This window comes from Salvelinus fontinalis, chromosome 11, assembly GCF_029448725.1.
Source record: "Salvelinus fontinalis isolate EN_2023a chromosome 11, ASM2944872v1, whole genome shotgun sequence".
In the NCBI taxonomy this organism is placed as follows: Eukaryota; Metazoa; Chordata; class Actinopteri; order Salmoniformes; family Salmonidae; genus Salvelinus; species Salvelinus fontinalis.
The window spans coordinates 3,776,551-3,803,781 of record NC_074675.1 but is presented as its reverse complement, the minus strand read 5'-3'; the positions used below and the strand labels follow the sequence as shown (position 1 = coordinate 3,803,781).

The 27,231-nt window shown below is 40.3% G+C and overlaps 1 protein-coding gene across 1 annotated transcript in view; it reads left to right on the top strand.

Moving 5' to 3' along the window:
- Positions 1-520: 520 nt before the first annotated feature.
- Positions 521-27,231, top strand: part of LOC129864890 (globoside alpha-1,3-N-acetylgalactosaminyltransferase 1-like) — a 31,805-nt gene continuing 5,094 nt past the window's right edge. Inside the window, exons 1-6 of the mRNA XM_055937196.1 lie at positions 521-2,371; positions 4,232-4,270; positions 4,348-4,407; positions 10,089-10,142; positions 14,676-14,708; positions 14,981-15,115. Of these exons, the coding sequence (XP_055793171.1) occupies positions 2,304-2,371; positions 4,232-4,270; positions 4,348-4,407; positions 10,089-10,142; positions 14,676-14,708; positions 14,981-15,115 (389 nt within the window). The 5' untranslated portion in view covers positions 521-2,303. The remainder of the gene's footprint in view (positions 2,372-4,231; positions 4,271-4,347; positions 4,408-10,088; positions 10,143-14,675; positions 14,709-14,980; positions 15,116-27,231) is intronic.

Genomic DNA, 27,231 nt, shown 5'->3' with positions numbered 1-27,231 from the left:
TGGCGAAGTCACGTTCCCTATAATCACTGCATCTAACTGGCGGCCCTCCGGTTAATATGCACAGTGGAGGTGAACCAGGAAGTGTATGTGTTTGTTTATGCAAGTACTTTGGCAGTAAACTTCCACAAAATAATAAATATGTCTGCGTGATTCTGTAACTGTGGTTAATCAATAGTTTGAGTAGGATGTAACAATGGTGACAAACTATGACTAACAAACCTAGCATGGTTCATGTCAAATCTAGCAACGTTAACACAAGCAAACAGCATGGAGCAAGTTAACCCAGGAGATGGAGAGAGGAATGGAGTTGGTTAACCCAGGAGATGGAGAGAGGAATGGAGTTGGTTAACCCAGGAGATGGAGAGAGGAATGGAGCAAGTTAACCCAGGAGATAGAGAGAGGAATGGAGTTGGTTAACCCAAGAGATGGAGAGAGGAATGGAGTTGGTTAACCCAGGAGATGGAGAGAGGAACGGAGTTGGTTAACCCAGGAGACGGAGAGAGGAATGGAGTTGGTTAACCCAAGAGATGGAGAGAGGAATGGAGTTGGTTAACCCAGGAGATGGAGAGAGGAACGGAGTTGGTTAACCCAGGAGACGGAGAGAGGAATGGAGTTGGTTAACCCAGGAGATGGAGAGAGGAATGGAGTTGGTTAACCCAGGAGACGGAGAGAGGAATGGAGTTGGTTAACCCAGGAGACGGAGAGAGGAATGGAACAAGTTAACCCAAGAGACGGAGAGAGGAATGGAGCAAGTTAACCCAAGAGACGGAGAGAGGAATGGAGCAAGTTAACCCAAGAGACGGAGAGAGGAATGGAGCAAGTTAGCCCAAGAGACGGAGAGAGGAATGGAGCAAGTTAACCCAAGAGACGGAGAGAGGAATGGAGCAAGTTAACCCAAGAGACGGAGAGAGGAATGGAGCAAGTTAACCCAAGAGACGGAGAGAGGAATGGAGCAAGTTAACCCAAGAGACGGAGAGAGGAATGGAGCAAGTTAACCCAAGAGACGGAGAGAGGAATGGAGCAAGTTAACCCAAGAGACGGAGAGAGGAATGGAGCAAGTTAACCCAAGAGACGGAGAGAGGAATGGAGCAAGTTAACCCAAGAGACGGAGAGAGGAATGGAGCAAGTTAACCCAAGAGACGGAGAGAGGAATGGAGCAAGTTAACCCAAGAGACGGAGAGAGGAATGGAGCAAGTTAACCCAAGAGACGGAGAGAGGAATGGAGCAAGTTAACCCAAGAGACGGAGAGAGGGATGGAGTTGGTTAACCCAAGAGACGGAGAGAGGAATAGAGTTGGTTAACCCAAGAGACGGAGAGAGAGGGAAATACAGTATATCACCAACCGTGGCTTTGTACCTTTTCAAACAACAAGGTTATTTAACATGCAAATATCACATAATTTACCTGATGCATCTGTAGTACTGAAGTCATGATGACTCAGTGGCAAAATGAGAGTTCATCAGTGCAGCCAGAAGGCTCACTCTGTATTACTCTGACTGGTGTGTGCACCCTTAAATTATTATTATTATTATTACTGCTGTTGAACACATGTCCAAGTTGTTTTGTCTTTGAGAGGTTAGGAGGGATGTTCATGTTAAATGGGTGTCTGCCCCTTTAAGAGCCCCTGAGACTGGGTTAAGGGAGAGCTGACCAGATAGAGAAACAGCATTTGCAAGCAAAGGACAGATTATCAATTTCACGCCTGACTTAAAACCACAAGAACCACTTTTAACTGACAACAAAAAAACTTTAACTGGGTCATAAGTTCTCACCAAGGATTTACTTACTGGTGAAAGAGTTATTTAATATTATACTTGTGACCAATCAATGGGAGCGTCTGCTAAATGACTACATTGTAATGTAAATGTAGTGCCATGTATATGTATGTATATGTATGTTATGTATTTGTTGTGATGTTTCCTGTTAGCTCCCCAAGAAGAGTAGCTAATTAGGAATTCTAATTAATACTAAATCTGAAGCCTTATTAGACATTATTTGGTCATATTTGACCTTATTTGAGTCTACTGTCTTATTTGGATGGACACTACATGTACAACTGGTTAGGGTTGGTTGGTAAAGGACTCTATTTTCAGGTTACTTCTGGTTTGGGTGTGGGTTACCGTGGTGATGTGTGTATAAGTCCATGGAGGTACAGGTCAAAGGGCCGAGACTCCTCCTCCTCCTCATTTGACTAGGCTTTGCTGAAGAGATCCACTGGTTTCATTGGAGAGATCTTCATTTGATTGGATATTGCTTCTAGTGTAGGATAAACTAAATACTTTGCTGACACTATTGGAGGAACAATGCGTTTCAGTTCAAATGTAAAGCAGTTGGTTCTCCTTCTCATTGTTGGAATCTTCTTGCTTCTGGGGTATGTATGTTTCTATATTTTATCTAATTACTATGCATGTACTATGTGTGGATGTAAATGGTGTTATTTTGGAACAATGAAATCTGTATTAAATAAAATTGAAGTTGAATTAAAGTGATGTTATAGTACTATTTCATGTCAACTAAGTGTACTAAGTAAAGTATACTGACCCACCTATGTGTGTTTGTAATACCCACCTTATCTAACCACCTTAAACTGTACTTGTCAGATTATATTTGAGTGTTCTCTATACACATTCGGTGTACTTGTAGTGGCACTGAAAGATAATTGCAAATAGTAACGTCACTAGCTTATCCCATGTACAATAAAGGTGCACTTGATCTGAAATATATCTCCAGATAGCTAGGTGGGACAACCACATATCACAGTCAGTACATTCATCTTCAGATAGCTAGGTGGCACAACCACATATCACAGTCAGTACATTCATCTCCAGATAGCTAGGTGGGACAACCACATATCACAGTCAGTACATTCATCTTCAGATAGCTAGGTGGGACAACCACATATCACAGTCAGTACATTAATCTTCAGATAGCTATCTATGTATATCTATGTTGCACCATATCCCTATCTGAAGATGAATGTACTGACTGTGATATGTGGTTGTCCCATCTAGCTATCTGAAGATGAATGTACTGACTGTGACTGTGATATGTGGTTGTCCCTGGATCTCATTGAATGTTTTGGCCGTTTGGGATCTTCGAATGTGGACCGTATGTATCTGAAACAACCTTCAGACTTGGGCCGTGGCTACGGTCAATTGGTAAGGAAGCCACTACAATCAAGTCAAAAGACTCCGTGAAGGATTACTATCGGAAGGAAAGCTCCGGTACGGACACACGCTGGATATTGTTCTATTTGTCACTGCATTCGGACCGCAAGGACAGATCGCTTGGAAGGACTTGAAATCCTATAATTCGCCTGCTGTGTGTAACCACTGCGAATGAATGAGCAGCCTTGTTCTATGCAATCGTACGGAAGCGCAAATGTGCTTATAATTGTAACGTTTGATAAACTTGAGAATGGAATTCAAAACACAGCGCTGTGAAAACAATTAAGAAGTTTGAGTTTGGGAAACACTGAGATCCTTTGCACAATGTAGAATAGTCAGATCTCTAATATTTGGCCTAATGTGGAAATGCAAAGCATCAATGGAACGCAACTAAAGGATCTAAAGATACTGTGTGTTTAAACTTTATTAAAGGGGACAAAACTTAGAATGGGAAGAAATGTTTAAAACGCATCTAAAATGGCAAACTTGCCCAATGACTTTCAGAATGCTCATGAATCTGTGCTAGAGCTGGTCACAGAGGAGGAACAGGGAAATGACTTTCAGAATGCTCATGAATCTGTACTAGAGCTGGTCACAGAGGATGAACAGGAAAATGACTATCAGAATGCTCATGAATCTGTACTAGAGCTGGTCACAGAGGAGGAACAGGAAAATGACTTTCAGAATGCTCATGAATCTGTACTAGAGCTGGTCACAGAGGAGAAACAGGAAAATGACTATCAGAATGCTCATGAATCTGTACTAGAGCTGGTCACAGAGGAGAAACAGGAAAATGACTATCAGAATGCTCATGAATCTGTACTAGAGCTGGTCACAGAGGAGAAACAGGAAAATGACTTTCAGAATGCTCATGAATCTGTACTAGAGCTGGTCACAGAGGAGGAACAGGAAAATGACTTTCAGAATGCTCATTAATAAATTATGCTTCAAAGACAAGCTGCACATCTGATGTGGATGAAAAGCAGTGTCAGCAGCACATGTTGTGAAATAAATTAAATGTTTTCATGGCAGACTTTAACTGATTCTCTCCTCTCTTCCGATAGGTATGTTCATTACAGCTTCTTCAATGAAAGGCTCAATGGGTAAGCCCAAGTTTCTGTTCATTTATTAATGATGCTATACTGTGCTATGGATTTTCTGATTTGATTCATATTCACAGGTTTTGGTGTGAGGCTTCCAACAGAGATATCCCAGTTGACGAGGACCAGAGGAACACCAGGTTAGTTGATATAAACTGAGAAATTCTCACAACAAGTCATGATACTTGGTACTTCTAAACACTCTTTCCTATTTCCTTAATGTTTCCCGTTAAATAATTGACAGAGATGTACTGTACACAGTTACTAGTGGTTCTAATGGCCTATTATGGGATTACATTCAGTCATTCAACACCTTAATGCGCTCCTCAACACTATAGACCTGACAGGACAAGCTGAGAAACTAATATTTACAACTTCACAGTCATATCTATCATTTCTCTCAAGGGTATTATTGGCTGTTGATAGATGGAGTCTAACATCGTCATGGCACCAATAAGGATGTGAACAAGTCATATTGTGATGTTGGTTCATCGTTGCTGTTACCCTACACTATTATTAAGAAGAGCATATGACAGTTCCTGGAGGATCAAAACCCTCTCGTAGGCCTTCAACGTAGCAAACTTAACGGCCTGCTGATGGGCCATCAACAAGCTTCCCCTTGTATTCAAACTGGTTCGGAGGTACAATTAGAGAAAACCAACAAATTATAGTCCCACTAAGAGCAAACCAACAACCATCAGCTTTGGTTCCAACAAACCCAGACCCATCAGAAATACCCAACCCCATGACCCATCAGAAATACCCAACCCCATGACCCATCAGAAATACCCAACCCCATGACCCATCAGAAATACCTAAACCCAGACCCATCAGAAATACCCAACCCCATACCCATCAGAAATACCCAACCCCATGACCCATCAGAAATACCCAACCCCATGACCCATCAGAAATACCCAACCACAGACCCATCAGAAATACCCAACCCCATGACCCATCAGAAATACCCAACCCCATGACCCATCAGAAATACCCGACCCCATGACCCGACTAGCAATGTAAATCAGTCTGATGTTGTCCCGATGGTATGCAAAGGGTCTGGGGGGCATTTTCTCTCAGATTGTTTGCTGTAGTTGAATCAGGGTTTGATTATTTGTTACAATGTAATTTTTTTCCGTTTGGTTGTTTTCACGTTGTCAAAAATTGTCAAACAGACTACAATACTTGATCAAAACCATGTGTGTATCGGATGTCACACCGCTTGCTCAGTGAATACCAGTTCCTCCTAATTCGGCTCACACCGAGGCTGGAGCCTGTTGGACGTACTGCCAGATTCTCTAAAAGGACGTTGGAGGCGGCTTATGGTAGAGAAATTAACATTAAATTATCTGGCAGCAGCTCTGGTTGACATTCCTGCAGTCAGCATGTAAATTGCACACTCCCTCAAAACTTGAGACCTCTGTGGTATTGTGTTGTGGGACAAAACTTCACATTTTAGGGTGGCCTTTTAGTGTCCCCAGCACAAGGTGCACCTGTGTAACAATCACGCTGTTTAATCAGCTTCTTGATATGCCACACCTGTCAGGTGGATGGAGTATATCTTGGCAAATGAGAAATGATCACCAACAGGGATATAAATGCATTTGAAAGAAATAAGCTTTTTGTGCGTATGGATCATTTCTGGGGAAAGAAATTCAGCTCATGAAACATGGGACCAACACTTAACATGTTGCATTTACACACTGAGTGTACAAACATTAAGGACACAGTGTCTTTCCATGACATAAACTGACAGGTGAATCCAGGTGACACCTATGATCCCTTATTGATGTCACTTGTTAAATCCACTTCAATCAATGTAGATGAAGGAGAGGAGACGGGTTAAAGAAGGATTTTTAAGCCTTGACACAATTGTACATGTATTGCATGTGACAGCTTGATGAAAACCAGTCAATATTCAGGTCCCCAAGAAAGTAGATTCTCTGTTTACCGTCACGTATACTATCAAGCATTTCACACACATTGTCTAGATACTGACTGTTAGCACTTGGTGACCTATATAAATACCCCTAAAAGGCTTTAGATGAGGCAAGTTAAACCTGCCACCTCTTCAATAACACTTGACATGAGATCTTCTCTCAGCATTACAGGGAAATGGCTCTGAATAAATAAAGCAACACCTCCCCCATAAACATTCCTGTCTCTTCTGTAGAAGTTATTTCCTTATTGCTACTGCAGTATCATTAAAGGAATTATCTTAGTCTCATAAATGGCTAATATACAGAATATTATCTGATGTTAGCAAGTTATTGATGTAATAAATCTTATTTCTAAAGCTACTTATACAGTGCATTCAGGACGTATTCAGACCCTTTGACTTTTGACACATTTCATTACATTACAGCCTCATTGTAAAATGACAGTTGTCCTAATGGGGAATCAGCATACAGTTGTCCTAATGGGGAATCAGTATAGAGTTGTCCTAATGGGGAATCAGTAGACAGTTGTCCTAATGGGGAATCAGCAGACAGTTGTCCTAATGGGGAATCAGTAGACAGTTGTCCTAATGGGGAATCAGCATACAGTTGTCCTGATGGGGAATCAGCAGACAGTTGTCCTAATGGGGAATCAGTAGACAGTTGTCCTAATGGGGAATCAGCAGACAGTTGTCCTAATGGGGAATCAGCAGACAGTTGTCCTAATGGGGAATCAGCATACAGTTGTCCTAATGGGGAATCAGCATACAGTTGTCCTAATGGGGAATCAGCAGACAGTTGTCCTAATGGGGAATCAGCAGACAGTTGTCCTAATGGGGAATCAGCAGACAGTTGTCCTAATGGGGAATCAGCAGACAGTTGTCCTAATGGGGAATCAGCAGACAGTTGTCCTAATGGGGAATCAGCAGACAGTTGTCCTAATGGGGAATCAGCAGACAGTTGTCCTAATGGGGAATCAGCATACAGTTGTCCTAATGGGGAATCAGCATACAGTTGTCCTAATGGGGAATCAGTATAGAGTTGTCCTAATGGGGAATCAGTAGACAGTTGTCCTAATGGGGAATCAGCAGACAGTTGTCCTAATGGGGAATCAGTAGACAGTTGTCCTAATGGGGAATCAGCATACAGTTGTCCTGATGGGGAATCAGCAGACAGTTGTCCTAATGGGGAATCAGTAGACAGTTGTCCTAATGGGGAATCAGCAGACAGTTGTCCTAATGGGGAATCAGCAGACAGTTGTCCTAATGGGGAATCAGCATACAGTTGTCCTAATGGGGAATCAGCATACAGTTGTCCTAATGGGGAATCAGCAGACAGTTGTCCTAATGGGGAATCAGCAGACAGTTGTCCTAATGGGGAATCAGCAGACAGTTGTCCTAATGGGGAATCAGCAGACAGTTGTCCTAATGGGGAATCAGCAGACAGTTGTCCTAATGGGGAATCAGCAGACAGTTGTCCTAATGGGGAATCAGCAGACAGTTGTCCTAATGGGGAATCAGCAGACAGTTGTCCTAATGGGGAATCAGCATACAGTTGTCCTAATGGGGAATCAGCATACAGTTGTCCTAATGGGGAATCAGCATACAGTTGTCCTAATGGGGAATCAGCATACAGTTGTCCTAATGGGGAATCAGCATACAGTTGTCCTAATGGGGAATCAGCATACAGTTGTCCTAATGGGGAATCAGCAGACAGTTGTCCTAATGGGGAATCAGCAGACAGTTGTCCTAATGGGGAATCAGCAGACAGTTGTCCTAATGGGGAATCAGCAGACAGTTGTCCTAATGGGGAATCAGCAGACAGTTGTCCTAATGGGGAATCAGCAGACAGTTGTCCTAATGGGGAATCAGCAGACAGTTGTCCTAATGGGGAATCAGCAGACAGTTGTCCTAATGGGGAATCAGCAGACAGTTGTCCTAATGGGGAATCAGCAGACAGTTGTCCTAATGGGGAATCAGCAGACAGTTGTCCTAATGGGGAATCAGCAGACAGTTGTCCTAATGGGCAATCAGCAGACAGTTGTCCTAATGGGGAATCAGCAGACAGTTGTCTGGACTTCACAAAGCCATGGAAGTGAACAGACAATGAAACATTGACACAGTTGCAATGTTATTCCCAACGGAACGAAAACATCGGACTCTTCTTCCTGGTGGAATTTTATTTTTTACCTTCTGCACGTGTTTACTATACTCAGGAAGTGTTCAGACCCGTTGACTTTTGACACATTTTATTACATTACAGCCTCATTCTAAAATGGAGTAAATGGTTTTCCCCTCATCAATCTACACACAATATCCCGTAATGACAAAGTAAAAAACAGATTTTAGAAATGTAGATAAAAGTTATGCTGCTAGATAATTCACAGTTGTCCTAATGGGGAATCAGCATACAGTTGTCTGGACTTCCCAAAGCCATGGAAGTGAACAGACAATGAAACATTGACACAGTTGCAATGTTATTCCCAACGGAACGAAAACATCGGACTCTTCTTCCTGGTGGAATTTTATTTTTTACCTTCTGCACGTGTTTACTATACTCAGGAAGTGTTCAGACCCGTTGACTTTTGACACATTTTATTACATTACAGCCTCATTCTAAAATGGAGTAAATGGTTTTCCCCTCATCAATCTACACACAATATCCCGTAATGACAAAGCAAAAAACAGATTTTAGAAATGTAGATAAAAGTTATGCTGCTAGATAATTCACAGTTGTCCTAATGGGGAATCAGCATACAGTTGTCTGGACTTCCCAAAGCCATGGAGGTGAACAGACAATGAAACATTGACACAGTTGAAATGTTATTCCCAACGGAACGAAAACATCGGACTCCTCTTCCTGGTGGCAAAACAAATTTAACTTCTGGACGTGTTTGGGATTCTCTACTTTATAATATATTTTCTCCCTCTGCTGCCGCTTCACCCTCCTGTGTGTGTGTGAAGTTGGGAGAGTTAGCTAAGTGTTCAGGATTAATTTATTTTTATAATTTTTTAGATACAATGTTATTACTATTATATTTATCAAAAAGGCTGCTATTCTACTTGAAATGAAAAAATAACTTGGAAGGAAAACATTTGGCAACGACAGACTTTGATCTTGTCTCTGTAACATAATTTGTTGTTTAGCTCCAGGGAAAAGGCTTCCGATTCGCTAGCACAGCCTCAAGTTATTCATAAAACCAATATGATATTTAAATTGGTTATTCATAAAACCAATATGATATTTAAATTGGTTATTCATAAAACCAATATGATATATAAATTGGTTATTCATAAAACCAATATGATATTGATATCAGCTTGAAATAAATGTAGCTGACATCGATATAGAGTTTCCATATCGGTGCCCATTACTAATAATCAAATCAAATGTTATTGGTCACATACACATATTTAGCAGACGGTATTGCGGATGTAGCGAAATGCTTTTGTTCCTGGCTCCAACAGTGCAGTAATATCTAACAATTCACAACAATATACACAAATCTAAAAGTAAAAGAATGGAATTAGGAAATATATGAATATTATAATTAGCATTATCAGTGGCATTGACTAAAATACAGTAGAATAGAATACAGTATATACAAATGAGACGAGTAAAGCAGAATGTAAACATTATTAAAGTGACTAGTGTTCCATTATTAAAGTGGCCAGTGATTCCATGTCTATGTATATAGGGCAGCAGCCTCTAAGGTACAGGGTTGAGTAACCGGGTGGTAGCTGGCTAGTGATGGCTATTTAACAGTCTGATGGTCTATGTAGCTGGCATAGATAATAGTTACAATAGATTCAGTATGTGTACTATGTATACTGTATAGCCATAGTTGTCATTAATCATTTTACTATGTCTTTCTATTCATACAGCTTGAATAAGCCCATATTCAGGAGCAGAGTACAGAACATCATCTCTCCGGAAAGGTGGGTTTATGTATTTTACTCTGCCATCATTCACCATTTGACTGGCTGTCCAAACTCCATGCTCCTGGCCAAACGCTACGCCACGCCCATGGACGTTAGTTTCTTCACCGCAATGAATCTGTCTCTGAGTACATCAGCAACAATTTCTAGAACAAAACAATTAATGTCCACGTACATACACATATGCACACAGATACACATACATATATAGACATCCTGTCACGCCCTGGCCATAGAGAGGCTTTTATTCTCTGTTTTGGTTAGGCCAGGGTGTGACAGGATGGGTGGGGTAGGGTGGGCATTCTAGTTTCTTTATTTCTATGTTGTCTATTTCTTTGTGTTTGGCCGGGTGTGGTTCTCAATCAGAGGCAGCTGTCTATCGTTGTCTCTGATTGAGAACCATACTTAGGTAGCCCTTTTTTCCACCTGTCTTGGTGGGAAGGTGACTTTGTTTAGGGCACATTAGCCCTTTTTTTCCAACTGTCTTGGTGGGAAGGTGACTTTGTTTAGGGCACATTAGCCCTTTTTTCCACCTGTCTTGGTGGGAAGCTGACTTTGTTTAGGGCACATTAGCCCTTTTTTCCACCTGTCTTGGTGGGAAGGTGACTTTGTTTAGGGCACATTAGCCCTTTTTTCCACCTGTCTTGGTGAGAAGGTGACTTTGTTTAGGGCACATTAGCCCTTTTTTCCACCTGTCTTGGTGGGAAGCTGACTTTGTTTAGGGCACATTAGCCCTTTTTTCCACCTGTCTTGGTGGGAGGGTGACTTTGTTTAGGGCACATTAGCACTTTTTTTCCACCTGTCTTGGTGGGATGGTGACTTTGTTTAGGGCACATTAGCCCTTTTTTCCACCTGTCCTGGTGGGAAGGTGACTTTGTTTAGGGCACATTAGCCCTTTTTTCCATCTGTCTTAATGGGATGGTGACTTTGTTTAGGGCACATTAGCCCTTTTTTCCACCTGTCTTGGTGAGAAGGTGACTTTGTTTAGGGCACATTAGCCCTTTTTCCACCTGTCTTGTTGGGAAGGTGACTTTGTTTAGGGCACATTATCCCTTTTTTCCACCTGTCTTGGTGGGAAGGTGACTTTGTTTAGGGCACATTAGCCCTTTTTTCCACCTGTCTTGGTGGGAAGGTGACTTTGTTTAGGGCACATTAGCCCTTTTTCCACCTGTCTTGGTGGGAAGGTGACTTTGTTTAGGGCACATTAGCCCTTTTTTCCACCTGTCTTGGTGGGAAGCTGACTTTGTTTAGGGCACATTAGCCCTTTTTTCCACCTGTCTTGGTGGGAAGCTGACTTTGTTTAGGGCACATTAGCCCTTTTTTCCACCTGTCTTGGTGGGAAGCTGACTTTGTTTAGGGCACATTAGCCCTTTTTCCACCTGTCTTGGTGGGAAGCTGACTTTGTTTAGGGCACATTAGCCATTTTTTCCACCTGTCTTGGTGGGAAGCTGACTTTGTTTAGGGCACATTAGCCCTTTTTTCCACCTGTCTTGGTGAGAAGGTGACTTTGTTTAGGGCACATTAGCCCTTTTTTCCACATGTCTTGGTGGGAAGCTGACTATGTTTAGGGCACATTAGCCCTTTTTTCCACCTGTCTTGGTGGGAAGCTGACTTTGTTTAGGGCACATTAGCCCTTTTTTCCACCTGTCTTGGTGGGAAGGTGACTTTGTTTAGGGCACATTAGCCCTTTAGCTTCACGGTTTGTTTTTGTTTTGTTCAGCGTCATTTTTATTAATAAAATACATACTATAGTTCTGTATGAACTGCCTACATTACACATTGTGGAAAATAATAAAGATTTGCAATACTTTTTATATATACAGTATATACAGTATACAGTGGAGCAAAAAAGTATTTAGTCAGCCACCAATTGTGCAAGTTCTCCCACTTAAAATAGATGAGAGCGACCTGTAATTTTCATCATTGGTACACTTCAACTATGACAGACAAAATGAGAAAAAAAATCCAGAAAATCACATTGTAGGATTTTTTATTAATTAATTTGCAAATTATGGTGGAAAATAAGTAATACTCATTCAAGAGTTTTTATTTTAAAATGTTGTAAAGAGAAATAATATAATCATTCTTATATTATTATTATTATTATTATTATTATAATTATTATTAATATTATTATTATTCCCGCAACGGCGGGAGGTGCAGGAATCAGGACCAGGAGAGCAAGGAAATCCCTGTGGCAAAATAATGTTTATTGAGCAGTCCAAACTCAACTACAACATGGGACTGAAACACGCACCAAACGAGGTTGCCACACACACAGGGAATAAAACGCTACACATGGAGGAGAAACCTCTACTCCTAAACTCACTACCAAACGGCACATCTGCCGCAAGAAAATAACCCCCGTGGTGCAGACACGCACCGCTACTAACACAGAAAACAATCCCGCACAAAGACTAACAGGCAGCGGAGGTAAATATACCGAAATCAACTAATAACACACAGGTGTAAACAATATAGACAGACACAAATGAAAATAAAAAAAATGGATTGGTGGCAGCTTGTAGGCCGGCGACGACGACCGCCGAGCACCGCCCGAACAAGGAGAGGAGCCATCTTTGGTGGAAGCCGGGACAATAATATCTATTGTTTACTTTTGAACCTGTTTTATCTTGGTCAAGAGGAGATTTATTCTGTAACCAATGATGTCATATCTTGTATATAAACTGTTGTTCATGGTTAAATGGGAGCGTGCTCCGAGAATAAATACTATTATGTAATTTTAATAAGACTGTATCCTGTCAATTTTATGTTAATAAGTATCTTACAAATTCTTATAAATAGACAGATTGATTTTAATTAATGAGTACATAAAGGAATTATTAAATTCCCGTAACAACAACAGAATACCATGAAAGTCATAGCTGACTTTGAAAGGGCTTTTGATAAAGTACGCCTGTAGTTTAGATATAAATGCCTGGAATATTTCAATTTTGGAGAATCTCTAATACAATAGGTTAAAGTTATGTTAAAGTGACCTTAGGTGGAAAATAGTAAATAACGGCTACTTCTCAGGAAGTATTAAACTGTCAAGAGGAGTAAAACAAGGGTGTCCACTATCGGCATATCTATTTATTTTTGCCATCAAAATTTTTGCTGAAAATCAGATCCAACAATAATATCAAGGGCTGAAAACCAAAGGTGTCATTGTCCACTGACGATTAATGTTTTCTTATAAATCCTACACAGCCTCATAGAGTATCTAGACAATTATTCAAACCAATTATTCAAACCAAATTTAAACAAGTGTACTATATTACGTATATTACGTATTGGATCACTAAAAAAAATGTAATTACCCGTGTAGTTTACCAATAAAATGGTCTGACAGCGAAGTTGACATACTCTGTATTCATATCCCGAAAGAAAGACATTTTCTCGCTCCAATATATTTTAATAGAAAGTTAACAAAAATAGATGAGATCTTGCTACAATGGAAAGGAAAATATCTGTCTATTTGTGTAAAAATCCCCCTGATTAACTCTTTAGTCATACCCCAGTTTACCTATTTCCTTATGGCCTTGACTACACCTACCAACTAGTTTTTTTTTATTACAGGAGCAAAAAATATTACATTTTACTTGGAACGTTATGCCAGAAAAAATTAAACGGGCCTATTTATACACTAAAGCATTAGACCTCTCACTAAAGGCTTCAGTAATACAAAAGCTATACTTAAATCCAAACTAGTTCTCTAGCAGATTTATAAGAATAGCTCACTCCATGTTCACTGTGAAACCAGATAAGTTCCGTGAACTCAAATGTTTTTAAGAAACAGATTACCTCGAAAAATGTTAGTTAAAGTAAAAAGTAAGGTTACACCTAAATATTTTTTGAATTACATGTACTTATACGAACTTTTTTTTTTTATGTACTTATCATAAAAATATGTTTAAATAATGTAATTGCTGCATATTTAATTGCTATGCTTTATCTTTACTCAACTTCATTGAGTAGTGCAATAGTTGTACCATCTCAAAATATTAACTTCAATGAAACTCAAATTCTCAGGACCTTACTCAAACCATTTTTGGAAACTGATTACCTTGATTTAGTTAGGTACTATTAACTAAAAACTTACCAAACCATACTATATTCTTAGTACGCACAACAAAGTCAGTATATTTTTTATTCTAAGGCTTGAATAATATAAAATAAATAATATAGATTACTATAAATATACTGTACAAAAATACAATTGGGAATCCAATAAAGTAAACAATTTAAAATGTTCTTGACAACTCAAACCAGACTTTAATATTCATATTCTACCTGACATTTCATCGTTTAACATTGTTGAGAACAAACAATCACAGAAAACACACACACAAACCTCAGCAGTTCTAAAAATAGTTATATAAAGGATTATCCAAAGAACCAATATAAAAAAGGTTTCCAATACAGTAGAAAAGATGAAAACCCTTTTTGGCACTAGCAACTATTTATGAGAGTAACAACATCTCTTCATTACAATGACGCAGTTAACTAATGAATTACATTTTGTTCTCCCAGGCTATTGTACAAGCAGCCCAGTGTCTTGGTGGGGTGAGTAGTGTTGTTATCTTATGTTAGTTACATATCGTTGTTATCTTCCACATCAGCGTGTAGCCTGGTATACCGCATATCTTTTCAAGGGTCTTTAATTGCAAAACTATTGAGATAATAATCAGTAAAACACAGTCAGGCTTGATCTGTATATCTGTAAACATTGAGGTAATAATCAGTACAATACAGTCAGGCTTGATCTGTATATCTGTAAACATTGAGGTAATAATCAGTACAACACAGCCAGGCTTGATCTTGTTTTGTTTCTTTAGTCGTACTGATGTGATGGCAGTCACCCCATGGTCGGCACCCATCATCTGGGAAGGAACCTTTGACCCTGACCTCGTCGACATAATCTACAAGTCCATGAACCTCACCATAGCAACCACAGTGTTTGCCGTTGGAAAGTGAGTAGCCTACAACTTTTCCCAAATGTTCAAAAGGGAAGTTAAATTATCAATACTTTGACAACATTGAAACTACACTGAGTGTACAAAACATTATGAACACCTGCTTTCTCCATAACAGACTGACCAGGTGAATCCAGGTGGAAGCTATGATCCCTTATTGATGTCACTTGTTAAATCCACTTCCATCAGTTGTAGACAAAGGGGAGGAGACAGGTTTAAAGAAGGATTGTTAGACCTCGACACATTTAAGACATGGATTGTGTATGTGTGCCATTCCGATTGGTGAATGGGCAAGACAAAAAAAACACTCAGTGTATGAGGACATAACCAGCTCATGTCACACGGCAGGTAATACAATATCATGATGTCATGATTCATGGCTTGGCTAAGATTTGAATACCTGTACTGCTTTGTATATTTTCTGGTAGACTGTAATTTCTGGTCAGAAACTGTTGAGAATGTTCTATACAGTCCTATGAGAATGACCATACAGTTACAGAGGGTTGCTGGCATCAGAATCTCAGGTGCCTGATACCGCCGCTGTGCCCTTGAGCAAGGCACCTTAAACCCTTATGTTATGTACAGGTAACTGACAAAATAATGGAAAACACTAGTAAATGAGGGATACAAAGTATATTGGATGCAGGTTCTTCCACACAGGTGTGGATTCAGGTGTGAGTTAATTAAGCAATTAGCATCCAATTATGCTAACGGTCATGTAAAAAAAGGCTGGGATGGCCATTATTTCGGTCATTCTTTTTGCTACCACAGCTATGCCCCCAGAACAACAATGCCCCCCATCCATAGGACACAAGTGGTCAGTATATGGTTTGATGAGCATGAAAACGATGTAAACCATATGACATAGCCATCTCAGTCACCAGATCTCAATCCAAATGAAGCGGTGCCTGAGATAGCGTTTTCTACCACTGGTGGCCCAGCACTCTGTTCAGGCACTTTAACAAATTAGCAAAATCATCCTCGATAACACTTGTGGCTGCAGCCGCTGCACACTACAACAGAAGCTAGCTAGACCCTGGGGAAATTAGGTTACTGCTCTTCGCACTCAGGAGTGACGTGTCTAGGACTTCAAGAAGACAGAAGTTAGATTTTGTGACTAGTTGATTTACCTGTCACTCCAACATTTTGCCACAATACAGTTGCCTTCTGTCTTGCTTCTGAGGGCCTAGTCAATGGCTGACTTAGCTAGCTAGATTTCTCTCCCTGGAGACCACTCAAAAAAATCCTGATTGGATCTATTTTTTCTCTTCAGTGTTAACCCTTCCCCTGCTTTTCCTTTCCTATAAATATACAGTACCAGTCAAAAGTTTGGACACACCCACTCATTCAAGTTTTTTTCTTTATTTATACTAAGCTGTCATCGAGGTGAAGGGTGGCTACTTTGAAGAATTTCAAATATAAATATATATTTTGATTTGTTTAACACTTTTTTGGTTACTACATGATTCCATATGTGTTTTTTCATAGTTTTGATGTCTTCACTATTATTCTACAACATAGAAAATAGTACAAATTATAGAAAAACCCTTGAATGAGTAGGTGTGTCCAGACTTTTGACTGGTACTGTATGTTTTTGGTTGTTGTAGTTTTTCCCCCATTTTTTTTTACCTTGTCTCATCGCTGCTACTCCTTAACGGGCAGAGGCGAAGGTCCCATGACGTCCTCCGAAACATGACCCGCCTAGCCGCAGTACTTCTTAACACACTGGCAGCAGTGTTGTGGTGGAAACACCGTTCGACTGATGACCGAAGTCAGCTTGCAGGCACCTGGTCCGCCACAAGTAGTTGCTAGAGTGTGATAAGCATAGGAAAAGCCCCGACCAAACCCTCCCCTAACCCAGACGGTGCTGGGCCAATTGTGCGCTACCCTATGTGGCTCCTGGTTAAGGCAGAAAAAAAAATGTAACCCCAGGCAATAAGACCACTTCGCCACTTAGAACCAATTCAATACGAACTGAAGAGATTTAATCAGAATATCATTTAAAATTATAGAAGAGATTCAATAAAAATGTTAATGAATATAGAATATTGTATTTTTAATAAAGGTGTAGAAGGCCCTTAACAGGATGGGTGTCCCCCACCACGGGACGGTTGAGCTAACGTGCGCTAATGTGATTAGCATGACATTGTAAGTAACAGGAACATTTCCCAGGACATAGACATGTCTTATATGGGCATAACGCTTAAATTCTTGTTAATCTAACTACACTGTCCAATTTACAGAAGCTATTACAGTAGTTTGAGGAGCACAACAATAACAAAAATGTATCACGGCAACTGGTTTGATACATTCACCTCTGAAGGTAAATAATGTACTTACAGTCAGTAATCTGGCTCTGATTTGTCATCCTGAAGGTCCCAGAGATAAAAATGTAGCATAGTTTTGTTTGATAAAATCAATTTTTATATTCAAAAGTAGGAACTAGGTTCTACAGTTTAACCCCACTCCTGTCTCTGGCTCCCCACCCATCCCACCCGCCCACCTAGATGTGTGGTTCGTGTATTTTATTTTCTGTAGGGAAGCTAATTATCCATCATTTATGACATTACAGGGAGTGTGTAAACTAAACATTTTTATTACATTATCATTTTTGTATGTTCTCTACAGTTATGTACTTGAACATGTATCAATTTAACAATTTGGCACATTTGGGCAGATTTTATACAATCAATCAATCAATCAATCAAATGTATTTATAAAGCCCTTCTTACATCAGCTGATGTCACAAAGTGCTATACAGAAACCCAGCCTATAACCCCAAACAGCAAGCAATGCAGGTGTAGAAACACGGTGGCTAGGAAAAACTCCCTAGAAAGGCCAGAACCTAGGAAGAAACCTAGAGAGGAACCAGGTTATGAGGGGTGGCCAGTCCTCTTCTTGTTGTGCCGGGTGGAGATTATAACAGAACATGGCCAAGATGTTCACATGTTCATAAATGACCAGCAAGGTCAAATAATAGTAAAGTGAACAGGTCAGGGTTCCATAGCCGCAGGCAGAACAGTTGAAACTGGAGCAGCAGCACGGCCAGGTGGACTGGGGACAACAAGGAGTCATCAAGGAGTCCTAGGGCTCAGGTCCTCTGAGAGAGAGAGAGAGAGAGAGAGAGAGAGAGAGAGAGAGAGAGAGAGAGAGAGAGAGAGAGAGAAAGAAAGAAAGAAAGAAAGAAAGAAAGAAAGAAAGAAAGAAAGGAGAGAATTAGAGAGAGCATACTTAAATTCACACAGGACACCGGATAAGACAGGAGAAATACTCCAGATATAACAGACTGACCTTGGCCCCCCGACACATAAGCTATTGCAGCGTAAATACTGGAAGCTGAGACAGGAGAGGTCGGAAGACACTGTGGCCTGGTGCGATGATACCCCCGGACAGGGCCAAACAGGCAGGATATAACCCCACCCACTTTGCCAAAGCACAGCCCCCACACCACTAGAGGGATACCTTCAACCATCAACTTACTATCCTGAGACAAGGCCGAGTATAGCCCACGAAGATCTCCCCCACTGCACGAACCCAAGAGGTGGGATCCAACCCGGACAGGAAGATCACGTCAGTGACTCAACCCACTCAAGTGACGCACCCCTCCTAGGGACGGCATGGAAGAGCACCAGTAAGCCAGTGACTCAGCCCCTGTAATAGGGTTTGAGGCAGAGAATCCCAGTGGAGAGCGGGGAACCGGCTAGGCAGAGACAGCAAGGCGGTTCGTTGCTCCAGTGCCTTTCCGTTCACCTCCACAGTCCTGGGCCAGACTACACTCAATCATAGGACCTATTGAAGAGATGAGTCTTCAATAAAGACTTAAAGGTCGAGACCGAGTCTGCGTCTCTCACATGGGTAGGCAGACCAATCCATAAAAATGGAGCTCTATAGGAGAAAGCCCTGCCTCCAGCTGTTTGCTTAGAAATTCTAGGGACAGTAAGGAGGCCTGCGTCTTGTGACCGTAGCGTACGTGTAGGTATATACGGCAGGACCAAATTGGAAAGATAGGTAGGAGCAAGCCCATGTAATGCTTTGTAGGTTAGCAGTAACACCTGGTAATCAGCCCTTGTCTTAACAGGAAGCCAGTGTAGTGAGGCTAGCATTGGAGTAATAGGATCACATTTTTTGGTTCTAGTCAAGATTCTAGCGTCCGTATTTAACACTAACTGAAGTTTATTTAGTGCTTTATCCGGGTAGCCGGAAAGTAGAGCATTGCAGTAGTCTAACCTAGAAGTAACAAAAGCATGGATACATTTTTCTGCATCATTTTTGGACAGAGAGTTTCTGATTTTTGAAATGTTACCTAGATGGAAAAAAGCTGTCCTTGAAATAGTCTTGATATGTTCGTCAAAAGAGAGATCAGGGTCCAGAGTAATACCAAGGTCCTTCACAGTTTTATTTGAGACGACTCTACAAACATCAAGATTAATTGTCAGATTCAACAGACGATCTCTTTGTTTTCTTAGGACCGAGAACAACCATCTCTGTTTTGTCCGAGTTTAAAAGTAGAACATTTGCCGCCATCCACTTCCTTATGTCTGAAACACAGGTTTCCAGGGAGGGACATTTTGGGTCTTCATCATGTTTCATCGAAATGTACAGCTGTGTGTCGTCTGCATAGCAGAGAAAGTTAACATTATGTTTCCAAATGACATCACCAAGAGGTAAAATACTTAGTGAAAACAATAGTGGTCCTAAAACGGAGCCTTCAGGAACACGGAAATGTACAGTTGATTTGTCAGAAGACAAACCATCTACAGAGACAAACTGATATCTTCCCGACAGATATGATCTGAACCAGGTCAGATCTTGTCCTTGTAGACCAATTTGGGTTTCCAATCTCTCCAAAAGAATGTGGTGATCAATGGTATCAAAAGCAGCACTAAGGTCTAGGAGCACGAGCACAGATGCAGAGCCTCGGTCTGACGCCATTAAAAGGTCATTTACCACCTTCACAAGTGCAGTCTCAATGCTATGATGGGGTCTAAAACCAGACTGAAGCATTTCGTATACATTGTTTGTCTTCAGAAAGGCAGTGAGTTGCTGTGCAACAGCTTTTTCATTTTTTTATGTTGAGGAAATCGAGATTCGATATAGGTCGATCGTTTTTTATATTTTCTGGGTCATGGTTTGGCTTTTTCAAGAGAGGCTTTATTACTGCCAGGTTTAGTGAGTTTAGTACACATCCGGTGGATAGAGACCCGTTAATTATGTTCAACATAGGAGGGCCAAACACAGGAAGCAGCTCTTTCAGTAGTTTAGTTGGAATAGGGTCCAGTATGCAGCAAGGAGGTTTAGAGGCCATGATTATTTTCATCAATGTGTCAAGACATATAGCATTAAAACACTTGAGTGTCTCCCTTGATCCTAGATCCTGGCAGAGTTGTGCAGACTCAGGAAAACTGAGCTTTGGAGGAATACGCAGATTTAAAGAGGAGTCCGTAATTTGCTTTATAATGATCATGATCTTTTCCTCAAAGAAGTTGATGAATTTAACACTGCTGAAGTGAAAGCCATCCTCTCTTGGGGAATGATTATTTTTAGTACACTTTGAGACAGTATCAAAAATAAATTTCTGATTGTTCTTATTTTCCTCAATTAAGAAAATAGGATGATCAAGCAGCAGGGAGGGCTCTTCGATACTGCACGGTACTGTCTTTCCAAGCTAGTCGGAAGACTTCCAGTTTGGTGTAGCGCCATGTCCGTTCAAATTTTCTGGAAGCTTGCTTCAGAGCTCGGGTATTTTACAACATTTTAAACAGTAATGCAATGGTTCATTGGATCAGTCTAAAACTTTGCAAATGTTTTATATTTAAATTGTTTATTTATTTAACTTCTTGCCGCACGGATCCCTTTAGCAGGATCATTTTCGTAAACAACCGCTGAATTGCAGAGCGCCAAATTTAAAAATAATACAAAAAATATTTATAATCATGAAATCACAAGTGAAATATACCAAAACACAGCTTAGCTTGTTGTTAATCCACCTATCGTGTCAGATTTTGAAAATATGCTTTACAGCGAAAGCAATCCGAGAGTTTGTGAGTTTATCAATCACTAGACAAAACAGTAAGAACAGCTAGCCGCAAATTAGCTTGGTCACGAAAGTCAGAAAAGCAATAAAATTAATCGCTTACCTTTGATAATCTTCGGATGTTTGTACTCACGAGACTCCCAGTTACACAATAAATGTTATTTTTGTTCGGTAAAGATGAGTTTTATAACCAAAAACCACCATTTGGTTTGCGCGTTATGTTCAGAAAACCACAGGCTCGTTCCAGTCCTGAAAGGCAGACGAAAATTCAAAAAAGTATCCGTAATGTTCGTAGAAACATGTCAAAGGTTTTTTATAATCAATCCTCAGGTTGTTTTTAACATACATAATCGATAATATTTCAACCGGACGGTAAACTATTCAATACTAGTTTTGTGTCTGTGATGTTCATCTCTGTATTAATGTCTCTGTGCTGTTCATCTCTGTATTAATGTTAATGTCTCTGTGATGTTCATCTCTGTATTAATGTTTAATGTCTCTATGATATTCATCTCTGGCAGCATATTATCACTGTGGTCATATGGGGTGGCAGGGTAGCCTAGTGGTTAGAGCGTTGGTCTAGTAACTGAAAGGTTGCAAGTTCAAATCCCCGAGCTGACAAGGTACAAATCTGTCGTTCTGCCCCTGAACAAGGCAGTTCATCCACTGTTCCTAGGCCGTCATTGTAAATAAGAATTTGTTCTTAACTGACTTGTCCAATTTGTAAGTTGCTCTGGATAAGAGCGTCTGCTAAATGATGTAAATGTACAGAGAAAGAAAATGTCGAGCTACATCTCTCGCGCGCAGGAACTAATCAAATGACATCTGACGCGTTTTGAAAAATATTGCTCATTTTTCAAAATAAAATCTTGAAACTATGTCTAAAACATGGTCACAGCCTGAGGAAGCCATTGGAAAATGAATCTGGTTGATACCACTTTTAATGGAGGAGGGGCAGGCAACGGAACAGGGATTTTTCCAAATAAAAGGCACTTCCGGGTTGGATTTCCTCAGGTTTTCGCCTGCACAATCAGTTCTGTTATACTCACAGACAATATTTTGACAGTTTTGGAAACTTTAGAGTGTTTTCTATCCTAATCTGTCAATTATATGCATATTCTAGCATTTGGACCTGAGAAATAGTCTGTTTACCTTGGGAACGTTATTTTTCCAAACATAAACATTCTGCCCCTTAGCTAAAAGAAGTTAACCTTTATTTAGGTAGGCAAGTCAGTTAAAAATAAATTATTTTTCACAATAACGGCCTACACCGGCCAAGCCCGAACAACGCTGGGCCAATTGTGCGCCGCACTGTGGGACTCCCAATCACGGCCGGTTGTGATACAGCCTTATTTCGAACCAGGGTGTCTCCTGGCATCCGCCAAACCCAGATTCGTCCGTCGGACTGCCAGATGGTAAAGTGTGATTCATCACTACAGAGAACACTATTTTTATGCGCTACGCGCTTCAGTACTCAGCGATCCCGTCCTGTAAGCTTGAAAGTCACTGTAATGCTCTGGGTGTAGTGGGTGCGGAGTCAGGCGCAGGAGGCAGAAAGTTCAGGATAGCGTTTATTACGCACAGGGAAAAAATATTTAGATTTAGACCAGACCAGACCAGGCACAACATGTAGATACCACCTCAATAAGATTTAGACCAGACCAGACACAACATGTAGATAACACCTCAATAAGATTTAGACCAGACCAGACACAACATGTAGATAACACCTCAATAAGATTTAGACCAGACACAACATGTAGATAACACCTCAATAAGATTTAGACCAGACCAGACACAACATGTAGATAACACCTCAATAAGATTTAGACCAGACCAGACATGTAGATAACACCTCAATAAGATTTAGACCAGACCAGACACATGTGGATAACACCTCAATAAGATTTAGGCCAGACCAGACCAGACATGTAGATAACACCCCAATAAGATTTAGACCAGACCAGCCATGTAGATAATACCTCAATAAGATTTAGACCAGACCAGACACAACATGTAGATAACACCTCAATAAGATTTAGACCAGACCAGACACAACATGTAGATAACAACTCAATAAGATTTAGACCAGACCAGACACAACATGTAGATAACACCTCAATACGATTTAGACCAGACCAGACCAGACACAACATGTAGATAACACCTCAATAAGATTTAGACCAGACCAGACACATGTAGATAACACCTCAATAAGATTTAGACCAGACCAGACACATGTAGATAACACCTCAATAAGATTTAGACCAGACCAGACACAACATGTAGATAACACCTCAATAAGATTTAGACCAGACCAGACACATGTAGATAACACCTCAATAAGATTTAGACCAGACCAGACACATGTAGATAACACCCCAATAAGATTTAGACCAGACCAGACACATGTAGATAACACCTCAATAAGATTTAGACCAGACCAGACACAACATGTAGATAACACCTCAATAAGATTTAGACCAGACCAGACACAACATGTAGATAACAACTCAATAAGATTTAGACCAGACACAACATGTAGATAACAACTCAATAAGATTTAGACCAGACCAGACCAGACCCAACATGTAGATAACAACTCAATAAGATTTAGACCAGACCAGACCAGACATGTAGATAACAACTCAATAAGATTTAGACCAGACCAGACCAGACATGTAGATAACACCCCAATAAGATTTAGACCAGACCAGACCAGACATGTAGATAACAACTCAATAAGATTTAGACCAGACCAGACACAACATGTAGATAACACCTCAATAAGATTTAGACCAGACCAGACACAACATGTAGATAACACCTCAATAAGATTTAGACCAGACCAGACACAACATGTAGATAACACCTCAATAAGATTTAGACCAGACCAGACCAGACATGTAGATAACACCTCAATAAGATTTAGACCAGACACAACATGTAGATAACACCTCAATAAGATTTAGACCAGACCAGACACAACATGTAGATAACACCTCAATAAGATTTAGACCAGACCAGACACATGTAGATAACACCTCAATAAGATTTAGACCAGACCAGACACAACATGTAGATAACATCTCAATAAGATTTAGACCAGACCAGACACAACATGTAGATAACACCTCAATAAGATTTAGACCAGACCAGACCAGACACAACATGTAGGTAACACCTCAATAAGATTTAGACCAGACCAGACCAGACATGTAGATAACACCTCAATAAGATTTAGACCAGACCAGACACAACATGTAGATAACACCTCAATAAGATTTAGACCAGACCAGACACAACATGTAGATAACACCTCAGTAAGATTTAGACCAGACCAGACACACATGTAGATAACACCTCAATAAGATTTAGACCAGACCAGACACATGTAGATAACACCCCAATAAGATTTAGGCCAGACCAGACCAGACATGTAGATAACACCTCAATAAGATTTAGACCAGACCAGACACAACATGTAGATAACACCTCAATAAGATTTAGATCAGACCAGACCAGACATGTAGATAACACCTCAATAAGATTTAGACCAGACCAGACCAGACCAGACACAACATGTAGATAACACCTCAATAAGATTTAGACCAGACCAGACACAACATGTAGATAACACCTCAATAAGATTTAGACCAGACCAGACACAACATGTAGATAACACCTCAATAAGATTTAGACCAGACCAGACACATGTAGATAACACCTCAATAAGATTTAGACCAGACCAGACACAACATGTAGATAACACCTCAATAAGATTTAGACCAGACCAGACACATGTAGATAACACCTCAATAAGATTTAGACCAGACCAGACACATGTAGATAACACCTCAATAAGATTTAGACCAGACCAGACACATGTAGATAACACCTCAATAAGATTTAGGCCAGACCAGACCAGACACATGTAGATAACACCTCAATAAGATTTAGACCAGACCAGACACAACATGTAGATAACACCCCAATAAGATTTAGGCCAGACCAGACACAACATGTAGATAACACCTCAATAAGATTTAGACCAGACCAGACACAACATGTAGATAACACCTCAATAAGATTTAGACCAGACCAGACACAACATGTAGATAACACCTCAATAAGATTTAGACCAGACCAGACACATGTAGATAACACCTCAATAAGATTTAGACCAGACCAGACACAACATGTAGATAACACCTCAATAAGATTTAGACCAGACCAGACACAACATGTAGATAACACCTCAATAAGATTTAGACCAGACCAGACCAGACACAACATGTAGGTAACACCTCAATAAGATTTAGACCAGACCAGACACAACATGTAGATAACACCTCAATAAGATTTAGACCAGACCAGACCAGACACAACATGTAGATAACACCTCAATAAGATTTAGACCAGACCAGACCAGACATGTAGATAACACCTCAATAAGATTTAGACCAGACCAGACACAACATGTAGATAACACCTCAATAAGATTTAGACCAGACCAGACACAACATGTAGATAACACCTCAATAAGATTTAGACCAGACCAGACACAACATGTAGATAACACCTCAATAAGATTTAGACCAGACCAGACACAACATGTAGATAACACCTCAATAAGATTTAGACCAGACCAGACACATGTAGATAACACCTCAATAAGATTTAGACCAGACCAGACACATGTAGATAACACCTCAATAAGATTTAGACCAGACCAGACACATGTAGATAACACCTCAATAAGATTTAGGCCAGACCAGACCAGACACATGTAGATAACACCTCAATAAGATTTAGACCAGACCAGACACAACATGTAGATAACACCCCAATAAGATTTAGGCCAGACCAGACCAGACACATGTAGATAACACCTCAATAAGATTTAGACCAGACCAGACACAACATGTAGATAACACCTCAATAAGATTTAGACCAGACCAGACACATGTAGATAACACCTCAATAAGATTTAGACCAGACCAGACACAACATGTAGATAACACCTCAATAAGATTTAGACCAGACCAGACACAACATGTAGATAACACCTCAATAAGATTTAGACCAGACCAGACACAACATGTAGATAACACCTCAATAAGATTTAGACCAGACCAGACACAACATGTAGATAACACCTCAATAAGATTTAGACCAGACCAGACACAACATGTAGATAACACCTCAATAAGATTTAGACCAGAACAGACACATGTAGATAACACCTCAATAAGATTTAGACCAGACCAGACACATGTAGATAACACCTCAATAAGATTTAGACCAGACCAGACACAACATGTAGATAACACCTCAATAAGATTTAGACCAGACCAGACACAACATGTAGATAACACCTCAATAAGATTTAGACCAGACCAGACCAGACATGTAGATAACACCTCAATAAGAGTTAGACCAGACCAGACACAACATGTAGATAACACCTCAATAAGATTTAGGCCAGACCAGACCAGACATGTAGATAATACCTCAATAAGATTTAGACCAGACCAGACACAACATGTAGATAACACCTCAATAAGATTTAGACCAGACCAGACCAGACACAACATGTAGATAACACCTCAATAAGATTTAGACCAGACCAGACACAACATGTAGATAACACCTCAATAAGATTTAGACCAGACCAGACACAACATGTAGATAACACCTCAATAAGATTTAGACCAGACCAGACACATGTAGATAACACCTCAATAAGATTTAGACCAGACCAGACACATGTAGATAACACCCCAATAAGATTTAGACCAGACCAGACACATGTAGATAACACCTCAATAAGATTTAGACCAGACCAGGCACATGTAGATAACACCTCAATAAGATTTAGACCAGACCAGACACATGTAGGTAACACCTCAATAAGATTTAGACCAGACCAGACACATGTAGATAACACCTCAATAAGATTTAGACCAGACCAGACACAACATGTAGATAACACCTCAATAAGAGTTTGACCAGACCAGACACATGTAGATAACACCTCAATAAGAGTTAGACCAGACCAGACACAACATGTAGATAA